This window comes from Peromyscus californicus, unplaced genomic scaffold (genome assembly GCF_007827085.1).
Source record: "Peromyscus californicus insignis strain IS unplaced genomic scaffold, ASM782708v3 Scaffold_17__1_contigs__length_78620276, whole genome shotgun sequence".
In the NCBI taxonomy this organism is placed as follows: Eukaryota; Metazoa; Chordata; class Mammalia; order Rodentia; family Cricetidae; genus Peromyscus; species Peromyscus californicus.
Window position 1 is genome coordinate 63,183,242 of NW_026294469.1, and position 24,993 is coordinate 63,208,234.

Sequence of the window (24,993 nt, forward strand, 5' to 3'; positions counted from 1 at the left end):
AGCCCACAGCCACAGTAGTACACTTCCTCCAACAAGGCCGCACCTACTCCAACAAAGTCACACCTCCTAATAATGCCACTCCTTTGGGGGGACATTTTCTTTCAAACCACCACATTCTACTCCCTGACCCCCAAAGGCTTGTAGCCATATCATAAGGCAAAAATGCATTCAGTCCAACTTCAAAAGTTCCCATAGTCTATAATAGTCTCAAACTCACTTAAAAGTCTAAAGGTAAAAGTCTCTTCTGAGGTTTATGCAATTGCTTAACTGTAATCCCCTATAAAATCAAAATCAAAGAGCAGATCACATACTTTCAACATAAACGGGCACAGGATATACATTAGCATTCCAAAACAGAGGAAAGGAAGTGTAGTGAGGAAATACTGGACCAAGGCAAGACTGAAAACCAGTTGGGCAAACTCCAAACTCTGCATTTCCATGTCTGATGTCAGAGCGCTCTTCAACTCTCTAATTCCTTTCAGCTTTGTTGACTGCAGCACACTTCTTTCTCTTGGGCTGCTTCCACTGCCTGTTAGCAGCTCTCCTCCGAAGGTATCCTACAACTCTGGCATCTCTAACATCTTGGGGTCTCCAAGGCAGTCCAGGCTTCTCCCTCACAGCTTCACACAATGGTCTCTCAGGGCCTCCATGCAGGGACACCCCTGACACATGTCTGGCCTCAGTGACTTTCCTTAGTCATGGAGGGAGATTCCATAAAAACTTTCTTCTATCCTTGACTCTAAAGCCAGAACCATGTGACAAGCTGCCAAGTTCTGCTGCTTTCTGGGGCTGGAACACAGCCCTCTTGTTCAATTACATCTTCACCAGCTTTCTGTTTTCAATGGTTTCCTGCACTGCCTAAGCTTCGCTGTCCTGAAACTGGATCAGTAGACCAGGCTGGCCTTGAACTCAGAGATTTTCAATTATATCTTCACCAGTTTTCTGTTTTTGATGGTTATCTTCACTGCCTAAACTTGGCTGTTCTGGAACTTGCTTGTAGACTAGGCTGGCCTCAAACTCAGAGATCCGCCAGTCTCTGCCTTCCTGGTGCTGTTATTGAAGGCATGCACCACCACACCAGGCTGTAAGCTTTTCTTTAGTTCCTTTTCACAAGTTGGAAGTTTAGCTGGGTGGGAACTTGCCCTGAGAACACCACTCCCTTTATTCTATTTTTCAATCTGTGTATCTCCTTAAACACAGGACTTAATTTCATTCCACTTCCTGGTGCTCCTTTTCTCCTCAAATAGTACATTTTTTTTATAATTTTTCCTTGCTCAGCTTGCTCCTTTTCATTATAAATCTTTATAAGCAAGAGCATTACTAACCACACAACAGAGTCTATACTAGGCTGTTTTGAGATTTCCTCTGCCAATGGAATTAATCCAAATCTCTTCACTTTAGCCTTAGCCAGACTTTTCAGACAAGGGCAAAGAACATCCACTTTGCCAAAATATCACAAGAAAGATCCCCAGGCAACTTACATTCTTCCCTGAAACCTATTGAGTCAGTCCCCTAGAGTTCAAATCGCCCTCAGCACCACTGTCTTCCATGCTCCTACTTAATGGTTTTTTGTTAATTTGTTTTGAGTGTTTTGTTTTGTTTTTGAGGGAGGGAGGGAGGGAGGGAGAGAGAGAGAGAGAGAGAGAGAGAGAGAGAGAGAGAGAGAGAGAGAGAGAGAGAGAGAATCATGAAGTTGGATGGGTAGGGAGGTGGGAAGGTTCTGGGGGCAGTTGGGAGGGCAAAACTGTGATCAAAATATATTGTATGGAAAAAATTAATTAACAGAAAGAAAATAGAGACACCTAGCAAAGAATACCTGCAGTAGATGAGGCCAGTCTAAGAAGGTCTGCTAGTCAGGAAGAGCAAGCCCCCCCCCCATGTTAACTGGAATGTAAAGTCCAGGGTCCTCTTTATTAAGCAGCCGAATACCCTTAAATCCGGTTGAGCTTCCTCAGTTCTCCTGCCAGTCTTCTGTGTTTGCTATACTGGAATTATGTAATCAAAGTTCCACAGCGCCTGGTGTCTCGTGGGAACCATAGGTATTGCATCCATCTTGTCTTCGTTAGAACATTACTTATCTCTATGTCTTAGGATTTTGCTAGGATAGTGATCCTAGCCGAAGAACTGGGACACCATATGTAAGTGTAATGCTTCATAACTTTGCTCTTTTGTATCTGTTGCCTTCTTGTCACTAGATTCGGGAATACCCAATCGATGTCCAAAATAACCAGTTGCCGTTCTTACGGAATCCAGATATCTTAGTAGGAGAAAATGACCTCACTGCACTCAGCCATCTCCATGAGCCTGCAGTTCTGCATAACTTAAAGGTCCGTTTCCTGGAGTCCAACCACATCTATACTTATTGTGGTAAGTGGGGCACCTGCTGGGGGGTGGGGTTGGTGTCATCTTTAACCAGCACTTGTGAAACTCAAACATTAAGAATCAAGACTCTGTTCTCGTGCACAGGACCCTTTCATATGAGACCCACTGAGGTTTATGGTTAGTGGGTTGCCTGATGTTAATAACAGCTCCGCCAGAGAAGTGGCCACAGGTGCTGGGGAAGCTGGCTTAGGCTCTTGCTTGAGGTTGCTTGTAGAAGAGCAAGTCTGACTTTGAAGCATGCCCTCATCATTGAGGCATGTGTACCACGTGAATTTTGTTTGCCCCTTCTGTTTGAAAGGGATGCCTTCCTTGCTGCTGTCCCACCGCCAAGGTAAAAATGTGGTGCTTGAAGACTTTGTTCAAATAATGTGCAAAATCGATAACAAATGCTTAAAACATAAAGTCCTGAAATTAATGTTCTTGAAGTTTCTGTGTGCATAGCCCAAATTTTGATACATTCTCTGCCCTCCCTCCAGCCCCGCCACCCTTGAGTATTGTTTAGTAATATGTTGAGAACAGAACCTTCCAGCAGTTGTTTGTGGAAAGCAGGGCCTGGTAGGGAACCAGACTGTGTGGGGGATGTCTGAGGTGGTGTCCCGAAGATCGTGGCCTCGTTGTGACTGCAGTGACAGCTCAGGTGACCAGGGGCTTTTACACTTATTTTCCACTTAGCCTTGGGGATTGGCTACTTAGCTGGCAGGGGTGAGCTGCTTTGCTGAGAAGGAATGGTTTTCAGAAACCCCATCAGTAGTGAATGTTAATTTAGAAGAAATACCAGTTACAGAAACTCAAGGGGGAAAATAAAAACCATTCCAATGTGAAGCTTCTCATTTTAGGAGAAGGGGTAAACGACCATCAGTTGTCCAGTCTCAGGGAATCCCCCCTGGAGTGGCCTTGGTGTCTGTACAGATGGGAGATTGCTCAGCTGATCCAATGTCCCGTCAGCTCTCCACAGAACCCAGTGCCACCCAGAATTGCAGTAATCGTGGAAGTGTTCCTCTCTGCTCTGGAGGGGTCTACAGTGTTTTGGGAAAATAGATGACCTCAGGACAGGAGATTAAAATTTCATCTGAGTGTCATGTGGATTAAACTGAACCCTCTGAAGAACAGAAGAACCTGTATGGCTGGCTGCTCCTAAGAGCGTTCTCCAAGTGATTAGCTTTGGTGGGATTTCTCAGGGCTCTGCTCTGATCCCTTTTGTGCTGGTTTTTTGTTGTTATTGTTTTATTTTTCAAATTCTTGTTGAAAGCAGACATGCATGTGTCTACCTTCCCACTTGACCACTAGGAAGGAAACTTCTCAACGTGGCAGGTCCCTCCTAATCATTCCAAGACGACCAGAAATGGTCTGTTTTTGTACCTTAGTCTGTGGATCTTTGGATATAAGGAATATAGTTTCTTGGGAGAGAAAAAGACATATTTCTATCATGTCTTGAAGATGGAATTTGCTTTTTTCCTTTGTGCATTCTCAGTGATCATTTTGCCTCACCTATCCACAAAAGTGGTTGAAAACCTAACATGATTTGCTCCTTGCTCTGTCAACATGTTTCAGTCTGCTGTAGTGCAAATGTTGGAGAGCTGGGGGCAGGGATTCGAGGTGTGATCTAATAGAGATAAAACATGCAGGGCACAGCTCGGGGCTTCCTTCTCTTCGAGCCTGTGTTTTCTTGAGGAAGTCCCAGGTTGTGTGTATGTCATCACCACTTTATAGCAGAGGCGCACAGAGACTAAGTACTCAGTGTTCACAGTCACTGATGACAGGTAAATTGTGCAGTCCTCACGTTTATCTTTTTGTTTAAAAGCTGATATATAAATGAGGGAAAATGTCGTTTCCAGATTTTAATTCTCAGGTAGACTTTTAAGTTAAGCCTCCTCTTCTCTCTGGTCCTGCGACACTTCGTGTCTATTTTATGAACTCGGCTGTGGAGTACTTGTGAGTGTTAGTGTGTCTGTGGGTTTCCTGTGGGACAGCCTGAGGCCTGGACTGTGTCCCGTTCATTCTTTTTACCACAAGGGCCTACCATGGGAGCCCAAAGACAGTTCTTTCTGTAGTCGATTGGCTAGAGTCCCCCTCGCCTCCGGTTCTTCATCTGTAGTACATGAGAACGGTGCTTTAGCGGGCTGTCTTGTCTGTTCACAGGTATTGTGCTGGTCGCCATCAACCCATATGAGCAGCTGCCCATCTATGGACAAGATGTCATCTATGCCTACAGTGGCCAAAATATGGGTGACATGGACCCCCACATCTTTGCTGTGGCAGAAGAAGCCTATAAGCAGATGGCCAGGTGAGAAACAACCTCAGCTCCCCAGTTCCCTGGGAGGGGCATGAAGGGAAGTGTCTCCTTTGCTTGACCGTTGTAGCTCAAAGGGTGGTGAGGCTGGGACTTGAGGAGCCTCTTGGAAACAAAGCCACTCGGGTTTCTGTGCCCTTGATTCTTTCTCTCGTCTGTGTGTACCTGGAGAACAGGGCTTGCTTAGATTTAGTTCAGGTTTGAGCCATGGACTAATCCCTTGCATTTACCTCTCCCTGATGGCTTCTGGGCTTTCTTCCTTGCTGCTGTATTAGAACTGTTTCATGGCATCACCATCCACTTAGTGAAGTCCAGTCCACACCCTCTCACCGAAGACTCTTGAAGAAACAAGGACTCCTTGACAACTTCTTGAGGTAGCAAGCTTTGCGGGTGGAAATCAGAATTGCGTGTGAGCAGCTGTATTTCAGTTTTGAGCCTGATAGTAGAATTCTGTTTGGGTGCTTGAGCAGCTCTCTCTCTGTCTCTCTCTGTCTCTCTGTCTCTCTCTCTCTGTGTCTCTCTCTGTCTCTGTCTCTGTCTCTGTCTCTCTCTCTCTCTTTCTCCCTCTCCCTCTCCCTCCTTCCCTCTCTCCCTCCCTTCCTCCCTCCCTAGTTCTGAATAATAGGTGTGGATCTGGGTCATCAGAGAATGGGCTTCCTGATGCTCTAAGACTACCCAGACACAAGAAGAGGAAGATATTTTAATCAGTTAATCAGTGCCCATGGGAAATGCATTTCCCAGTTAGTTACATGGTTCTGGATTCTTGCAGATTGAATATTTCCTGCCATAATTAGAGTGTCTTTATAGAGCCCCAACATCACAAAGCCCTTTGAGGAGATGGACTTTTGAAGAGTAGGTGATTTTGTGGGAGAATCCTACTCCAAGGGGTCTCTGCTACAATGAATTTTCACCATATAAATTTTAGCTCACTTAAATCTTCCATGAGGAAGGACTTTTCTGAGGTTCCTTACTAACTTATAATGTTCTATCATTTGTACAGATCAGCATATAAAACCTCCTTCGTTAGAGATAGCCACTATACTCACTCATTCTAAATGATAGAGAGCCAAGAAATTTAATAAACAATGATCTGTAATTATGGGTCCAAACTGTGGTGACTGCCACCTTTGCCCTATCTAATGTGATGACACATACCAAGCACCAAATTCACCTTCCAGGACTGGTCCAGACACCCAATACTGGCCTGCCTATTGATACAAACCTCCTCACAGTTGTGACAGGGAGTATGGTGGGTGCTGATGTGTGAGCCAGCACACAGTCCTGTGCCGGTCATTGTGGAATTCTTGGTGTGTTGCACTTGAGAGAGGCCTGGGGACTGGTCAGGGCCCTGTGCTTGAGGAGAATGCACTTGTTTGGTGTGAGGAATGAAGGCCTGTCTTCTTTTTATGGTTGTGAGACAGGAGGTCGGGGTTCCATGGTGCTGGACCGTCTAATAGACAGAGAGTTCAAGCAGCAGGCACAGAGAGAGACAAATCTCTCACCTTGTTCTTTTATGGATGTCATCGCCTGGGCCAGTCACACTTAGGAATTCCGGAAGTTGCTGGATGTCAGCAAAGATTTCACGTTGATGTTGCATGAAGGAACGAAGGCAGATAGTTCCTCTTGGATTAGTTTGACCAAGAGCAAGCCCAGACTTACTTCTTCACTTCCCTCCCCTGTCTTCCCTCTGTCTGTAGTTGGTTGTTACTGGATTGTCTGTAATCTGTGTGTTACGTGTGTCTGTTCTACGTCTCTGTGTGTATGCTTGGCCCTAACAAAGGGCTTTGCTCCTTATTTACAGAAAACATGACATGGGAAAGAAATGAGGGACCTTTACAGATAATGTAGCAGAGTCTTACAAGGGACGAGGCCACTTAACTGACCCCAACTGACCCAGAATAGCACCTCAAACTGCTAACAAATTACAACCTATAACCACATGTTGCTCACAACACTTAATGGGATATTTGTTTGGTTTTAAGGTTGTTTTCAACATGTTGGCTGCTTTTAGTAAATGTGATTACCACAACACCACCCCCAACCCCCACAATTCTGGATTAAGGTGATGGAAGAGTATATAATTTAAGATTGTGTTATACACTAGCTTAGGTTTGTAAAAGCTGATTACATAGGCAATCCAAGACAAGTAAGGTTGGCTATGGTGTTCTAATGTAAACAGGCCGAGCATGCAGTAGGAAAACAGGTTCAGTACATAGTATTAAATGACTTCAAGGCATCTTATTAACTTAGAAACACAGTTGGAAAAAGTTTATTCTTTTCAGAGGCAAAAGATATTTTCAGAAAAATGTATCACCACGGGTTTCTATTCCTGCTTTCTGCAGTTAAGCAGTTTAGAGTCTTCCAGTGTTTTCTCCCCAACCCAACAGTGAGGTACTTAGGAGAAGCTTGGAGTAGCCTCTCTCAGTAGCCACAAGGAGCCCATCAGATGGGTTTGCAAGACTGTTAGCCTCTGGTTTAAGTCCCATGGATTCCTCGAGGTATGCGTCTTCTCCCTCTGTACCTACCACTGGGCTCATGGTCGTACTACACTTAGGTTGTGTTGCTTGCTTGGTCCGTGTTGACACCCATTGGAAGGAGCGGGCATGGAGGAGTCTAGGATGCTGGTGCTGTGAGCGCATCTCACCAAGGATAATGAACTTGATGAGTAACAGGCTCCGATATTAAAGTGGAGACAGAATTTGCTTAAGAATTTCCCTCGAGGTTTAAAGTTTAGAGTCATACCCACTGGGTCCCATGGTGAAGTCAAATCATTTCATGGAAGTTTGAATTGAACATTTGCTCATTAACACACAGTAGCATAAACCCCGGGGCATACGGCCACAGGTAGGAGCTCTTTGAAGCTGTTCTGTTGCGTTAGTGAGTCACTCTCAAACTTGGGGACTCCTTCATTGGAGACTGCGTTTTCTTTCTGGCTGTGACATGCGACTCTGGATTCTTTGAGAGAGAGGAGACTGTCAAAGCCTGAGCGAGAAAGAGGGGACACCAGGAAGAGAGGATTGGGTCACTGTCCCAACCATGTCCACCAAGTCTAGACTTGGGCATAAATGTAAATTCACAAAGAAGGAGGTGGTTATTATAGTGAGAAATAACACACCTGTGAATCTGTGGAAGAACTAGTTCTGTAGGGACGGGGACTTGCCCCACTGCTCAGCTCAGTACCTAGGGCTCTTCTCACTTGACTTGAGACCCAAACGCCATCTGCATCATTTTTCCCAGCCTCAGCTCCTTCCATGCATTGTGTCTGTGAATGCTTATTCTTTGGTAGACTCCATATCAACTGAGGTCATACTTTACTCCACTTGTGAAGAGCTCACTGTAGGGGGAAAAACACAGGAAGACCCTGAACCTCTTACCTGTGGAAAGTAGAAACAGAAATAACTAGAAACTAGACATAGAAAAACAAAACAAAAACCACTGCCAATGTCATCTGAATTGAGTTTTGAGACAATGCTGTAGACACACACCGAGAAAACCAGGGTCTCATCTGGTCCTGAAGAATCGCTCTGATGCAGGGAGTGAGAAGGAGGGCAGCTAGGCAGGTGGATCAGCTTGACCGTCACCTCAGAAGTGAGACATCTCACACATGGTGACCAGATCACAGTAAGGTTCCTCTTGAAGGCCAGAATCAGAATCATGTAGTAGGAGTCAGCCCGGATATGGAGAAGCTGGAGTTATTACACATTTCTCATAGAATTGTGACTTAGTGTAGCCACTGTGGTAAATGGATGAGCAATTCTTTAAAAAGTTAAAGGTGAAGTTTTTATATGGCCTCATGATCCAACTCTTGAATATATCCCCAAAATAAATAAAAATGTACCCCCAAATTTGTAAGTGTACCAGCTAAAAACAACTTAGATGTTTATCTCTCAGTGAATGGATAAGCAAAATGAAGACTATCCATACAATGGAATGTTACTTGAGCATAAAAAGGAACAAAGAACTGGTGTGCATACTACTATTCTTGTGAGCCTTGGAAACGTGGCATCTGAAAGAACAGAGACCCAAGAGCCTTATAATTTAAGATTCTGTTGATACAAAATGTCAAGAGTAGGCATTATCAGTTTTCTTGCATGTGTTTGTGTGCATGTGTATACATATGTGCACACATGTGTGCAAAGACTAGAGGTTGACAGTGGGCATCTCCCTCAGTTAATCTTACTTATTTTTTGAGATGTCTCTCATCGGACCTGAATTACTGATTGTTTGGTCTGTCTGATCCTAATGATCCTTCTGCTCTACCTGCTCAGTGCTGGGATTACAGGCAAATGTTGCCATTTCCAAGTTTTTATGTAGCCACTGGGGATCCGAACTCATATCCTTGTACTTTACTGAGACATTGGGGTTGCAGTTTGAGGGACAAGGACACATCACGAGGAAGTGATTTCTGATGTGGGGTGTGAGTGGTGTGTATGTGTGTGTGTGTGCACATGCACAGTGTGTTGTATTGAGAAAGTCATTATAAAAAAAAGGCACAGTCTGGGCACAGTAAACAGGCAGGTTCTAGCTTCATGGTGGTCCATAAAGAGTTGTGAGTTACAGAAGTGAGCCCAGGCTGGATTGTGGAGATCTTTGTCTACTGGAGTAAGCAAGGTGTTCTGTTAAAGAGGCGAAATGATGATCAGATGAGTGTGGGGGATGCTGAGTTAACCATAGGTTGATTATCTTCCCAGCAGAGCTTCCTAGGGCCTTTATGGATTGTGAGTCTCTACCAATGGGCTGCGTTTTGCTGGGTTTACAAATCATATTTAGGCACAAAACTGTTTTCAGAAATTATCTCAGGGGACCAATGTTCTGTGCAGCACTGTTTGTGAAACACTGGACTAGAGCAATAAGGATGTTTTCGTTGATTGGATAAGAACACGATGCAATGAACAGCTTCTCTCTGGTGGGTCGGGTTTCATAACGGTCTCTTCCTTTGCCTCTACTGTGCTGTTACCAAGGATAAGAATGCTTTCTCATGAGAAGTTTCATTTGCTGTAGAAGTAACTTGTTTTGTCATAAGTTAACTATCTACCTATGCAGAATGAACAGACAGTAGAGAACTAAGTGTAAGACTGTTAGTTTGGCATTGTTTCTTCTATCCCTCACACTTAACCCCAGGACACGTGGTTGTTGCTCAAGAATGTATAAAAGTAATTGACACATTGACGTTCTCACAGTTTCACATAAGACTCATTACCCCTGTGACATGGGTCCGACAACAAAACAGACTTTGGTCCCCAAGGCCACACTGAGGGTCTTGAGGCAGGTCTTTCCCCCCAGTGGTTCAGAAGTACCTCAGATTCTGCAGTGAGTTTAGTTTGGTGCATTTCCCAGCCTCATTTGGTGGGAGTGGTCATCTTTCTGAGCTGGCTGGGTCTGGTTCTTTTTATGGACTATTTGTGTTTTTTGAGTTGCTTTCCTGAAAATGAATAGGAACACTGCAAAGCAAGTCTGTTTGCTCAGGTAGCCAAGGTAATTGAGCACCCACATTCCCCATCTGTCTCCTCAGTGCTGCCAAGGCATGACTAATAATGAAAAATGGATTTGCCGTTGCCTGGAACTCAGGGGTGGGGAGTGCAGCTGCGTGCTCCAGTGGCATGACTGACTCCTGGCAATGGCTGAAACACACACTCTTGCCAAGCTTCCTGGAGATGGAGCCCGGGAAGGGGAAAGCCTGTGCTCACTGAAAATAGTGTTCTAGTTCAAGGCCCTCATCAGGCTTTTGAGAGGCAGCATCTTATTTAGCTTCATGCAAACAAGTGCAAAGAGTTGGTAGAGTTCCTTCCAGGGGAACCTGGTGAAAATGAGTGTCCACAATGAGAAAAGTACCCCCAGTAGAAAGCTAAAGAGAGCTCTGCGTGGTGATGGGCTTTTCAGGATGATAGCATCAGTAGAGATGGGAGACTCCTTCATAGTCACTGGCCATCAAAAGTTCGCACCTTGGCTCCTCTCTGCACTACTAATAAGGGTCTAATGAGAGGAAAAAGGAAAGCTATGCACTCTCCATCTCTGGGGTAGAAATAACAGAACTGACAAGTTTGTGGTCATTGACATAGAGTACTCTTGTGTGCATGAGAATAGACTTGGGATGTGCCAGTGTCTCTTTTAGCTACAGATTTGTAGAACTTAAGATTGTTTGAGGGAAAAAAAGAAACAAACCTGGCACAATTATCTGTAAGCCAAATTCACAGCTTGCTTTGAGATCAACTTTTAAACTGAACAATATGTTGCTTTATTTTTTCCTCTTTAGTAGTTTCTTTTTTGTGGTTCCTGGAAGTCTGGGGTATAAAATACTTCCCAGCGGAGCCTTCATCTTCTCTGAGTGAGAGCATCATTGGTGGAGCAAGGCAGGAATACGTTTGGCTTTGCTGTGAGTCATCTGTGTGCATGAGGATCTGGGCTTCCAGCCTGTGGTCTTCGTACTGAGTGTTCATGGATGCTCCCTGGTCTCTGCCCTCTGTGGATTAGGGTCATCCTCTCTTTTAAGGAGAGCAGTTCTTGCCTCTGCAACAATCAAATCCAATGAGAAGTTAGGAGGAGTCATTGGCAGCTGTCTGTCACAGTCTTTGTGGCCTACATGTTAAAGGTGACAGATCACATCACTGACTGTTGTTGCATGTGAAGGAGGAAATCCCTGGGAGCTTTGTAAGTGGGTAGCACAGATTGGCTGAATTTCATAGTAACATGGATCACTCACTGACTTGGTGGATGCTGATCTTTGCATGGAGTTTTATTTGCCTTTCTATCATTACTTGTGACATAAGTGTGACTTTCAGCTGCACTAACACATGGTACAGGAGGAGCTCCTGTAGGGTCAGATGGTAGACCCAGGGGCAGCTCTATTTCTTTTCTGGTGTTGTGTATGATTTTAAGACCATGTCCTGAGTATTGCACTATGTGCTGATTCCCGCCTAAAAGGACATAAATATTCTTTAACAGTGACATATTTGCAGTGCGTCCTTTGTGATGTTAAATTCCGAATGAAAATCATACACTCAGGAGATACTTCACTAGTGGTCTTTACTTGACGTGGAGCACTATCACACGTTAGAAAAGAGTCTGCAGCTATCACTGTGTGGCATATGAATGCCAGACAGCATGTCCAGCGAGGACCTCTGGGTGCTGGGTCACCATCCCCACTGTCTCTTAGACGCATCTCTTTTCCTCATCTGGGCAGTAGGTGTGGTTTTCTGAATGGAATGAAGTTGCTTCCTAAACTGGATTTCCCGAGAAAGCAGACACAATGTGTCTACTTTCGGTGGTCACTCTGTATAATTTTTCAGTACATTTGTAATATGTTAAACTTGTGTCCCCTCCCAACCATGTCCATGCTCAAGGACTGTAGATGTTACACATTCCGTCAGTCTTAAATGAATGGCAGTAATGTCCACATAAAATGCAATTAGTCGTTTTGAGCATCTAGTTTGACCTGTTCCGATTCATATTTGCAACTCATGTAACCATCACCACAATCAAGATAATGCTTCCTTTACTCCCAAAATTTTCCTGAGATAAAATCCACCCTATCAGCTCCAAGTAACCATGAGTTCACTCTCTGTCACTGTAAATTCTAACAACCTTAAGATTTGTTGTCCTTGTTCCCTGCACTTGTGTGGTGTGTGTGTGTGTGTGTGTGTGTGTGTGTGTGTGTGTGTGTGTGTGTGTTTTTGCTGTGGTGTGTGCATTTGTGCGTTTGCTGTGGTGTGTGCATGCTGTAGTGTGTGTGTATATATGTGTGTGTGCATGTACTGATCAGGATTCTCCAGTATATCCCACTGAACTTGCTATGATTCCTTGAGTGTATCTTTTTTACATTCTGATTTTTGCATCAGATGTGTTCTTTCTAGCTTGATACATCTGCAGATGTGATGATTCTGTTTTCGGTTCTTTATCAATTAAGAATATGAGCTTGGAATTTCACTCAGTGAGAGCACTCAGCTAGCCTACACAAAGCCCTGATTCAATCTCAGACGCCACACACGCACACAAGAAAGTGTTCATCTTGATTAAGTTCTCATTAAATGGAGGGACCAGCTAGTTAGTCGCTAGTTTGTTGGTCTCCAAATGCCATTCATTTCATCTCTTAGAACAAGATGTGAGTCAGGAATTTAAAAGATCTAAAGTCTGCAGAAGCCTGTGCGTTTGCTCATTCACTCAGCTGTGCTCTGAGCAGGCGCCATAGCGCAGACCCCAGTCAGTGTCCCATCTCCACTTGGGCAGCTCCTTGTGCTTCCACTGCCCTTTTGAGCACAACAAGAGTGTTTGTGTACATGCACGAGTGTGTGAGGGTGTACATATGTGCCTGTGAACACACGCACATGTGTGTATCTTCTCAGGCTCCTGTAAGACACAGGAGGGTTCAACTGTGTGGAGTGACTGGGCCCAGCACTGGTCCATGCTCCACAGAGATGGGCTCTTGAGTGCTGGGGTTTATTCCATACTGTTTTCATGATATAGCCTCTTTCTGTGTCAAAGTTGAGCTTGTCACCCCCTGTGCTTCTCTGAAATTAATAGTGGTGGTGACATGTAAGCAAGATTTCATTTTTCAAGGTGTCAGAAATGGTTTTCGGTGAAAACAGCTGATAGAATCTGAAGTCTTACAGGATGGGATGCCGTTTCTATTTATATCACAGTAATGCCTTTCACGCCATGGTAACCACTCTTTTTCTTTCTCAACTACATCTTTTCACCTTTATATCCCAGAAGGCAGAGCAGCTGCGAACCGTGTGTGCTGACATGCCTGAGCGCAGTAGCAAAGGAAGATGGATGAAGCAAGGTGGCCAAATTGAGAGTCCCAAGGACAGGGATAATATATGGTTTCTCAGCCCAGGGTGGTGCGTGTGAGTGTGGCAAAGGGTCCAGTATGGTGCGGTGATGACCAAGCTCTGCAGGTTCACCTCACTGTAGTCACTGGGGCATCTTTGTCAATAGAATAGAGGTGTAATGTGTAGCTTATGAGACGTATGATTAAACAGGTTGATAAGTACAAGTGCGTAGTGTGACTTCTAGCACAGGGCGTTCATTGAATACGAGGTATGGTGGGAGTGATGACATTGATAGTAGTATGTGACATTTGCCATGCTAGCACAGTGTCTTAAAGGAGGTGGTACTGGGAGGAGACTTCAACACTGGATAGGTATGACGTGACTTTTCCTTGGGAGATGTGCACCACTGTATATTCACCCCAGATAAGGCACCAACAGCAGACCAAAGAAATAATTCCACCTGAGCCCAGCTTAGTGAACAGCAAGTTTATTGGGGGCACTTGTAGGAATGAGTGAGAGGTTGCTTACAGGACCATGGACTACTCAAAGGCAGCTGCAGCTCCAAAAAGCCCACCCCAGCATTGGTGACAGCTCACAAAAGATGTGTCCCTGGAGCTGCCTGAAAATCTCACAGTTCTGAGAATTTCCTCTCCTCAGCAATTATTACTGTTTATATAACCTTAGGGATGGGCCTTTGAGAATCTTGTAAGTTTCAGGAACTTCAAGAGACTTGTGAGTTTTCTTAGTTCTTGAGTTGCAAAGCAGCTTCTTTCCAGGATGGAATGTTCATATTCAGAGGAAATTGCTGTGCTTCCTTAGGACCCCTTGGTGCATAGCCTCAAAGCTGATGTTTCTTTGAGTCTGATAAATGAAGAGTCACTGATGGTGGCCAGGTCTGTGTGCCCTGTGAAGTTCTTGCAGACTTTCTCATAAGCTCCTGTTTGGAAACCATAGTAACTTCTACAGTTGTTTGTTTAGACAGTCTTTTTTCTTTGTAACCCAGGCTGTCCTCTGTCACTGAGGCTAGCCTTAACTTTGCTACAGTCCTCCTACATTCTGATATTACAGGTATACACCACTAAACCTGGCTCTACGATTCTGATTTTAATCTGTCCAGGGGACCATGGTACTATGCCTCCATGTGTTTATTGTCGTGCATGAAAGGACAACTTTAAGTTTTATGATCTGAGAAACTATACTCTGAGTGCCCAGGCACCCCTGTGGCAGAGTCTGGGGCAACACCACCCACCCGATCATCACCACTGGGTGAGCAGATCTGTACGATTGAGCAGCCATCTCTTATGCTGCGGGAGCTACATGATTATCCAATTAACTTGTAACAAGTAGCTTGAGAGAGCTGTCACCTGAGACCTGTGGTGGAGATGAGAGCCCGCCCATGCTAGAGGCCAGAGAACAGCTTTTCACAAAGGGTGGTGGTCTTCAAACTGCTGAAGTATGGCAGATTTTTTTGAGGATGGTTCAATTAGTGATGTGTGGGAAATACATTAAAATTTTTCTTCCATGTCCTTTTAAGTTTTGAAATATCATCATTTGTGTATTTATGAATGTGTGATAATATGGTGGCATAGAAAATACTGTATTTGGGGGTGGGCATGCTCACAGTGTTTCTTACTGACAGGCACTTGCTGTAAAGCAAGAGGTGACTACAGACACATGTGTAGCATCCCTATGTTCATGTTCCAAACAGGAAAACCATCCCTTGGCCACCGATTAGTGCTTCCTAGATGCGAGGACAAAGGTGTTTGACTCCATGTAAAGCTTCCCTGCAAATGGGCTGTGATTGAGAGCACAAAGCCATTGTCCTATCAGTGTCTCCTTTAAGACCAGGTCAAGGAGCACTCATCTGTTGCATAGCTCTTGAGTTGTAGTAGGGTGTTAACGAGAGGCGACAGCCTTGGGCTTAGGGTAAGCAGAGGCTCTGGAGAAGTCTTTCTTCCATGTTGATAGAATTATGCCCCAGCACGTGACTGGGCTTGGCTTGCTGAGGGCAGATGAAGCCATTCTTAGCAGTTCTACATTGAGATCACTGCAGGGCCCTTCACAGCACTCAATCAGAATCTTGCAGGTAGAATGGAGTCTTCTGAATTTTTAGAAAAGCTCTATTAGTGATTTTGAAAAGATGCAAGCCCTTGGGCTAGTGTTTGGGGAACTTCTAGGATGAATGAGCTTCTGTGGTTCAGGGTATTCAGGGTATTCTAGTGTTCACGGAGTCCTTGTGATGGGTTTCGATTGACCCCCCAGCCTTCACGCTCTGCTGGCTTGCTTCTGACACCTCACTGTGAAGTAATGATCTAAAGGCATGTTTTGATCAAAGAAAGAGGTCTCAGAATTTGAAACCCAGTTAGATGGTAGATCCTCCAACTCTACAGCTGCCCCACCTCCTGAAGTTGTTCTCGGCCCTGGCTGCTCCAGAGAAGGCCCTGGGAAGACTTGAAACTACCAAAACCCAGGCCTTATTCCAAGATTGCAGCTGAGCAGAGGCTGCGAGTGGGTGTTTATCGAACATCTGCAGATGCTGTCTGTGGCGGGTTGAGAAGTGGAGTGGGTAGCCATTCCAGCTTTGATCCGGAAGTTCCAACCCCCATTGAGACTTCAGCAACGGTCATGCCTACAAGGCGGGGCCAAGGGAGGCGCCTGGAGACCGGAGATCTGGATGGGCCAGCGCTCTCTCTGGTCACCCTGGACGGTGGAGGTGGGCGCCAGATACTGTTGAAATTATTAAGGCCACTCCACGTAGTTAAAAGGAGATTTATTTAATGGCATAACTTACAAATGAAGGGATAGGTAGGTCGCGGGGTTTGGGGAAGGTGTATCGCAGTCCAGCAGTGTTCTCTGGAGCTCTGCTTGGCCCACCTCCACCGTCCAGGGTTCCCAAGACCAGAGAGAGCGCTGGCCCATCCAGATCTCGGGTCTCCAGGCGCCTCCCTTGGCCCCGCCTTGTAGGCGTGACAGTTGCTGAAGTCTCAATGGGGGTTGGAACTTCCAGATCAAAGCTGGAATGGCTACCCACTACAGAGAAGTGTGCTGAAATTGCCTGCTCAGGCCAGGTAAACCTGGGCCTGAGAAGTGGGAGTCCTCTATGAATGAGCAATGGGGTTTGAAGACTGAAAGGTGGCACAGCGTGGCCATGGGACAGTCCGCGTGTGTGTCCTCCAGAACCTCAGAGGACAAGCTTAAAGAACAAGTGCCATTTATGGCTGGCTGGCTGGCTGGCTGGCTGGCTCCCACCTGTGTTAGAGATCAATGATGCTGGAAGCCCACGGAGCAGCACCTGCAGCTCCAAGATGACAAGTTAATTTTCTCGTCCTCTGCATTCCCAGAACCAAAGAATAAAATGCTTCGTGATAAATGATTTATTCTAAAAAAAAAAGTTGTCCTTTTTTTTTTTTTTTTTTGGCTAAAAAAGGGAATTAGCCTTCCTTACAAAAGCAGACACCAAGAATACTTAGAACTATGGGGTTTCTTTTAGATTATGTCTTGAACTCAGATTTCCTCCTCCATCTTTGCTGCTGAGTACTTAGTAACCTTCCTGATGACTGGCCTTTACTAGCTAGGAATAGCTAGTGTTCCTGGTAGACTGCTGAGGGTCTGCTGATGTAGATGGGAACTAGTCAGTTCTCTCATTGCATTTAGCTGGAGTGGGGCGGGGCGGGGGGGGGTGCTCTCCAGTTGGGTTGTTCAGGATCGATGCTCACTCCGGTTTGTTCTGCTTCCTTGCTGGGCCACTGGGCTCCCAGAGCAGCATTCCATTTGTCACTGCCCATATTGATCCATCATAATTACCTGACATGGACGAACCTAGCTCAGCAGTCCTCGGCGGAGATTTTTCTTTGCGTTTGTGTGGGGTTGTCATTCCCACAGTATAGTTCATTTTACTTTCTTACATTTATAGATGCTCTCATATTTCATCTTGGGGTGTGTGTGTGTGTGTGTGTGTGTGTGTGTGTGTGTGTGTGTGTTGGCGCGGTGCTCTGAGTGTGAGGAGTGTGTCTCTTCCTGACAGAGACTTTTGAGGTCACCCCATCTGGGACAAAAGGTTTCTTCTTCAGCATTTCATCTTTCAATGTGTGATACCCAGGCCAGTGGAAACTTGCAGCTCCCTCTGGACTCCGCCGCTCCACTCTTTGGAAGCACTCTGAGGTGGACAGGCATCTGCCTCTCCATTACTCACTCCTATCCTAGCATCTGCCTCCTTCTGAAGCAGCTGGGGATGATCATTTAGTCTTGTCTTCAGCAGACTGAACTCTTCCTGCTCCGACTGCCATCTGTCACGTGATAGCTCACCATTCTGACAGACTTTATTGGGTGTATAGTCCAGCTTTTTCTAACTATCCTATACAATTGCTTCCATACTTGAACTAGAATTCCAACTGTAGTCTGTCTTGAGTGGAGATTGTGACTCTGTTTCGTTCTCTTGGGACTGGAGTAGTGTTACTAGGTAGTTGCAATGGTTGCTTATAAACCAACCCAAATACACTTGTGTCTCCAGACTCTGGTCACTCTGTGATGTTGGTTGGTAAAGCGCTGCTGTAGAGCATGCTGTGGGCCCCTTATGGTTGTAGACTGTTTTGTAGCATAGCTAAGTAGCCATGCCCTTGCTATAACCAGGCGTTGTGCTCTTCTAGCACCCTTTTCGGCTGCAGAGTTGATCTGGTGAGGCATTGTGCTTAGAACTAATGGCAGCTAGCTTTACTATCCTGGTGCAGTCAGTTGCCAAAATGGGTTATTATAGGGCAGAGCAGGGGTGCTCACTTAGCTGAGTCTTAGAAGTAGAGCAATGGCTTGCTCTTGAGAGGGAAGACCCTGTTTAATTTTGACAGAGACCGTTTTTACCCTTGATGTCTTCCGGCCCATCTCATGGGTTCATTATGCACTGCCTTACATGGCCTCCGTCCAATGTCACACACAAACCAGAGGGCATCAAAGCCAAATCCAGCCCTTCCTTAGAGGTTTGCCTTTTTCAGTCTGTCCCATGGGATTCCCCTAAACCTATTCTAAATCTGAGAAGTAGGGGTAAAGGCTCTAAACAAGGAATGATTGTCCTTTGTTTCTGCCCCCTTTTCTTCTGGCTCTCCTCAGCCGGTGGGAGCCATATCTTGCCATATTCTGAACTCTTCTCTGGCCATGATGCTTATTGAATCTGCAGACTTGACTCACAGTAGCTACATAGAAACTAATAGACATTGAAACATCTTGTCTCCACAGCAGCTGGCAGAATTTCAAGGCAGTCATGCTAGGGACCAAAATGTTTTATTTTGGTCATCAAAGGCTGAACCTTGTGGCACTATTCATTCATCTTTGTCTGCCTACTATAGAAATCCTAATCTTCTGAGACAGATTAATGCCACAAGTTGAAAAGGAAGAATGTCATATAAAAGAAATATGGGAGAGAAGAGCATATTAATATACTTCAAAAATATTTCCCTGCATTGTTGATATGCATGATAACGAAAGGAAATGCCCTTGCTATCCTAAGTGATGTCTGAGTGTTATTTAATAGACATTAGGACACAGACTCAGTTTTATAGGGTTGGCAGTAGAACCATGGAGAAATTACCCATCTCTCCTAAGGCACATGGCTGGTAGTTGGCCAAGAAACTATGGACCTGGAAGCCCTAACACCAGCTCCCATACTGTTAACCAGGCCCGGGTTCTTGACTTGGGAAACTGGTAGATGGAAATTCTGTTTGCTGAGACCAGGGAAATAGGAAGGAGGAGGGGAGACTCTTGAGGGAAGAAAAGAAGGGATTTATTTGGGTCCTGTTCTGTTCTAGACTACTCGTCTCACTCAAGGAGAGGTGGCTCATGGCTGAAAGCACAGTGCAATTCAGGGAGCTCTTGGTCTAGGGATGGTACCCAACCTTGGCAACTGATGATGTCCATTAGGGAGAGTGTGTGGGAATGAGGAAGTTACCACTCAGATCTAACCCTGGGGACAATCAATATTTGAATCTCTGATAGAGGAGGAGGAACCCACCTGGAAATTTCCAACCTACTGAGTAGATCTCAACTGAGCCCTCAGCCTCAGGAGCAGCTTGGAATTTATAGTTTTATAAATTTGTTTTCTGCTTGACCCAGAGCGGGCAGGAGCATACACCACAGCACGGCATGGGCGTGGGTCAGGAGAAGTGAGCAGGCTGTAGTGTGGGGGATAGGTCTTGGTGTCTAAGGGTTGCCTTCCATCAGGCAGTGTGCAGCACACAGTGTGATTGTTAGCTTTCTCTGTAACTCTCACGTTAGTTCTGCTTTTTGATTTTTGGCCTCTTATTTCTCCCTTACCTTGTAGCTATTCTCCATAACTCCAGGATGCAGAAGAGTGCTCTGTGGAGTGCTGAGGCCGTGAGATGAAGGGTCTGGGTCAGTTACCAAGTCATGAGCAGGACTGGGACTGGAGTCCGACTCCTGCTTCCTGGAATCGGGCTCTGTCCCTCCAGTACCTCCAGGTCTCTGTGGCCTGTCTCCAAAGTGTGCCACGTGCATCCTGACTAAGGAGCACTTTCCAGTAGGAAGTTTTCGCAATTGCAGCACAGCCAGTCTGTGGGGAGACCGAGTGTGTTGCAGCCTCCTTGCTACAGATGGCTGCTCCAAGGATGTCACAATGCAGGTGACGCTTCCCCCTCGGCATGCACCTCGATGTCCCCAGGTGTGGCCTGGGAGTGCAGGGTCAGTGGTGAGTTTTAGATGGAAATGGTCTTTATCCTTCTCTGTCTGCACATTTCCCTCTGCCCTCAGTGCCTCACTGGTAGGCTTGAGTGACTGAATGCCCTGCGTATCAGTGTCCACATGGAGTGAACAGCTTTTGAAACAGGCCGCATAGACATGTAACTGTGTCCTATTAGTGACCTGACTGCTCAGAGATTCTCCTGCTGAGAAATACCCATCTCCCTGGCCTGTCACTCCACTGAAAGTGTTACCTTTGCTGTCAGCGCTGAGTCAAAAGCTATTAAAATATGCATCTTCTCCAAGATGGAAAATGCCATTTATGTCACACCTCTGAAATGTAACTCGGGTCTCTTGTCTGCCTTCCCCTGGGTCACTGCCGCATTCCCTGAGCAGGCCTTGGTCTTCTCTGTCTGTCTCTGCTCCCCAATCCATCCTTCACTGTCTGTTTTAAGGTAAATAATTCCAGTCTCTGAAAATGCTGACGGGAATGAGCGAGCAGGAGGGAGAGCTTAGGCCAAGGGGTGGAAGCAGGTCATGAGCAGGATGATGGAGTGGGCGAGGGCTCAAAGGCTGAAGTGCCCCTCAGGGAGAGGATGGGCTTCTTCTGTTGCTATGGGAAGGAAGGGGCAGTTAATTTAAAACTTAATGTGAAATGGCATTTCTAGGAGTCAAAGGTAAACTAGTCTACTGAGAAAGAATCATAGTTTCTTAAGCGTTCTATTTGCTTAACGTTTGCAATAAAAGGAGTGTTGTTCTGTTTGTCAGACAGAACACCTTGGAGTTTTGGGGCTTCTACTCTGTACATCTGCTTTAAGAAATAGTTTGGGGTGAAGGACTCTGGAGGAGCTGAGGAGCTATTGACGGTTGATGGCTGCTGAGGGACCCAGAGTCACTTTTCTTGAGGAGCTTGACCACCAAGAGGGGGGTGACCCCATGCCTGTGCAGGTGTGGGCAGGACTAATGGGACTCAGCGGGTTAAAATGTAAATGAATAAACAAAAAATTATAAAAGCAGGAAGAAGTTTTTCCTTCTCCTTGGTGTGATATAAAATCAGAACTGCTTCTGAATTGCAACCAGTGTAGGAGGGTTGATGGAGTGGACTAGAAGTTGAAGAAAGGTCCCAGGACATCCCCACCCCTTGTCTGTTAAACTTTGTTATAATCCTAACATATGGCAGGCAATGAGATGCAGGATAAATAATGGCTGGATGTTGTGTTCCCTGTAATGTAAGATGTCTCCTGTAAATCCCTGGGTTGGGTGGGAATAAGTCACACATATTTAAAGAAGTGAAAGTCTGCAGTTGAACTGCAGTGATCTGGTAAAGCTGGTGCTTTACAGTGGATCCTAAGGTGGCCCAGTGGCCAGATGAAGGGATTGTATCTTAAGAGATGGGTAACTGAGGGTTGGGGATGCAGGGTCTTCTGAGAGCCTGTGACAAATGAGCTTGGTCTTTTGGGTTGGGGTATTAAGGACATAATCATTGGTATCATATCCTGGGGGCCTGTCACTCCTGACCTGGTCTGGGATGGGAGTAGACTTTGCTTCTCACCATAACTACCTTAAATTTGTCACAGGTGAGGTAGAGAGACTGTAGGGAGAAGATGGACAGAATCAAAGACTTGGACAGCTGCAGAGATTTTTAGAGGGCTTTTGGGAGGGTATCAATATTATTTGTTTTTAATCAAGTTCAGGTACTAGGGATGAAAGGGCATTTCCTTGACCCCATATTGTGGTGATATTTTGTTTGTGCTCAAACAAATAAAGCTTGCCTGGAGATCAGAGTGCAGAGCTAGCCACTAGTTAGCCATAGAGGCCAGGCAGTGGTGGCACACACCTTTAACCCCAGCACTTGGGATCTCATACCTTTGATCCCATTACTTGGGAGGCACACCCCTTTAATCCCAGCACTAGGGAAGTGGAAACATGAAGTGATATGGCTGGGTAGAGAGAGGAAGTGATAAGGTGGGCAGGAGACAAGAGCTTGACCCCTTTTCGGCTGAGGAGTTGGCAAGGTAAAAGGTGGCTGTGGCTTGTTCCTTTGTCTCTCTGATCTTTCAGCATTTACCCTGATATCTAGTTCTGGGGCATGTGTGTGTGCTGTATAAAGAGGTTCATCAATAGAGATACTGTTGGCTACAGGCAAGATACTGACTACTCTCCTTCTCTACAAGGTATAGGCAGATTTTGTTTTCTCTGAATAAGGCTATCTGGTTTTACCCAGAGGCTGCTAGTTCAGCTATTGACTGTGTGGTGTTCTCCTGTCTTCACTACCTTCAAACCTCAGATAGTTGTGGGTGAGGAGGGCTCTGTGTAGAGCAGAGAGATGCAGGTGGCTCTTCTAGACAGCATTTTTCAGATGGGACCCACCAGATACTAACCAGATCTTGTGTGGGTGAGAAAAGACAACCTCAATTTTAATTTTGTTAGATGGGTGTCTGAGATTCGGCAAGTTGTCCTGCTTGCCTAAGAAATGATTGATTACTTCCTATTACTGGGTCTCATCTAGCTCATTAAAGGGAGCCTTTTGAGGACTCGGATGACTTTGGAGACTTTATGGATAGAATTCATTTGTGTTATATGATCCACAGACTTGGGACATTGTACCAATGAGACCAGTGACTAAGTGAGCACTGTTGATGAATAGCTCTGATGTGGGTTGTATGCCTGCTTTGAGCTGTGCCATTACAAGAATTATCAACCAAGCTTTCAGGCTGACTGCGCCTGCTTTGAATGCCTTGGTCTGAAGCAGGCATTTCCCAGAGATGCATCCTGAGGTCAGATGCATGGTATGTTAAAGGACCTTGGCATGGTGATAGGAAAGAATGTTGGACTTAAGATGTCTGGTTTGGATTCCTCTACTTTGTGTGGCTCTCGACTCTTTTTGCTTAGAAGTGAGGAAAGAAGCAGCTGTAGAAGGTGGCCCCCTAGAGGGAGTAATAGCCACTTTTAGGAGGATTTTCATCATGGGGTTCCAAAGATGATCTTTGCTTCAGCCTCAAGGGGATAGGTAAGCGAGCAGAGGAAGGAGGTAGAGAAGGGAGAATTTGGGGAGAACTTTCATATGAAGAAGATGTAAGAAAGAAGTGCAGGCTGAATAACCAACATCAGCACTCCTGTTTGGTTGGAGCATGTGGGTCTTGTGTTACTCAGAACAGACTACAGGTCGCTTTGTGATGTGCATTGGTACTAACTAGTTCTTCTTGGATGATGACTTAAGCTTGCCTGGTCAGGTCAATTTCTTGTCTCCTTCCGGCTCTTTGTATCTCTTCATTCTACCCTGGACCTCTCAAACCTTCACTTCTCACATGGCACTCCCTGGGTTCCCACAGTCCTATGCACTTTGCTATAGGCAGCCTTGTTTGTTAGTCTGAGTCATGGGATCCTCAGGTCCCTGTTGAGGCTCCGCAGCACAGAACACAGTGGAATTCTGACCCAGACCCACCCTACATGTAGCAGAGACTGCACCACCCAAATTGAGCCAGCCGAGGAAGTCCTTTGGTGTGGTCAGGCAAGATCCTTCCCTGTGCCGTAGTCATGCTCACCTTCTGCTCCTGTGCTAATGCTGGTGAAGTAACCAAAGTGAGAGCAGCATGGGCTATGTGGAAGCTGGCGCTGGAGAAGTGGGGTTCCTGGAGTAAAACGCCAGCTGCTATATAATCTGTGGTCAGTGAGGACATGGGTTCCTCTCTTGGGATCTTGATGTAAGAACAGTCAACGCTGCTGCCCTTCGCCCCCTAGTTCTGTGTTCTGAGAATGCTGAGACACTTCCATCTACCCCAAGCCCCTGCTGGAGGGAGAGAGGTGTAGTGCTCTTACTGTGCAGTCTGTTGGCAGAAGATGGAGACCACGTGGACCCCCAAACCTCTTCCTGTAAGCCTCACAGAGGTGCCACCAGCGTCTCTAGCTTGGGTTTTCTCCAAGGAGAGGAGAGTTATCTGTCCTCCATCACATCCCATCTGCAGGATCTATTGGAACCTTAGTTCCCAACTCTGACCCAGTAAGTCCTTGAGAAATGAGGTTCAAGTACTTGTTCAGCATGAGCCCTCCTTGTTCACTTCTGATTATTTTCTTAGAGTGGTTTGCTTAATTGAGACCTTTCTTTTATCTGCCTCTAGAACACTCGGGTTTTTTCAGGGAGGGTGGCTAAAATGCTGTGCTGTAGGTGAAAGTCCCGAGGCTTCCCTATGTTGCAGGGGTGTGCATCTGTTCCTGGAGAAAGAACTCTATTGCATTTATAAAATTCTAGAGGTAACTCAGAAGATGGTACATCTTATCTCGGCAGTTGAATGAAGCCTACACTAGCATTCATGTATTGGGTTTCATGCTATTCATAATCGTTGTGCTACATAATTTAGTCATAGAAATCAAATAGCTAACGTGAATGGGTTTAATCAGTAGTACTTTTCCATAGCCAAGCAATATTTGGAGGTTTCTTTTTCTCACCCACAGTATATATTCATTCATCATGCAATACTTGAGTACCGACAGCGCACTAGACATGCGCGAGTAGTTTATTCACAATGTGTCTTTGTGCTCTGTACCATTTAACCATTGTCCTGTATCCTGAACAGGCCTTTTTAGCTCCTGATACCACCTTGTGCTAAGCACCTGTCTCCCGCCCCCACCAGCCTTCTGTGTCTTAATGATTTCAGTGGTTGAGGAAACCATTTCTGGTCCATGAGTCTGGAGCCTCTTGCTTTTAGGGGACTGGAGACAGGAAAATGTAACCTTGAAATAAACGTGAGAGCCTTGCAGCAGCCCATAAGCACTGATTCTCTCCAGCTAGTCCCATAACCTATAGAGTGGACCCCCTAAAATAACCAGGCCTAGTTAACCAGGCTGGGGTGGCAGGTTGTGCCACCAGACCTG

The 24,993-nt window shown here is 45.7% G+C and overlaps 1 protein-coding gene across 2 annotated transcripts in view; it reads left to right on the forward strand.

Moving 5' to 3' along the window:
- Myo5b (myosin VB) overlaps window positions 1-24,993 on the forward strand; it is a 291,674-nt gene that overhangs the window by 125,229 nt on the left and 141,452 nt on the right. For both annotated transcript variants that reach the window (XM_052742546.1, XM_052742545.1), the window contains exons 3-4: window positions 2,196-2,367; window positions 4,522-4,666. In XM_052742546.1, the coding sequence (XP_052598506.1) occupies window positions 2,196-2,367; window positions 4,522-4,666 (317 nt within the window). The remainder of the gene's footprint in view (window positions 1-2,195; window positions 2,368-4,521; window positions 4,667-24,993) is intronic.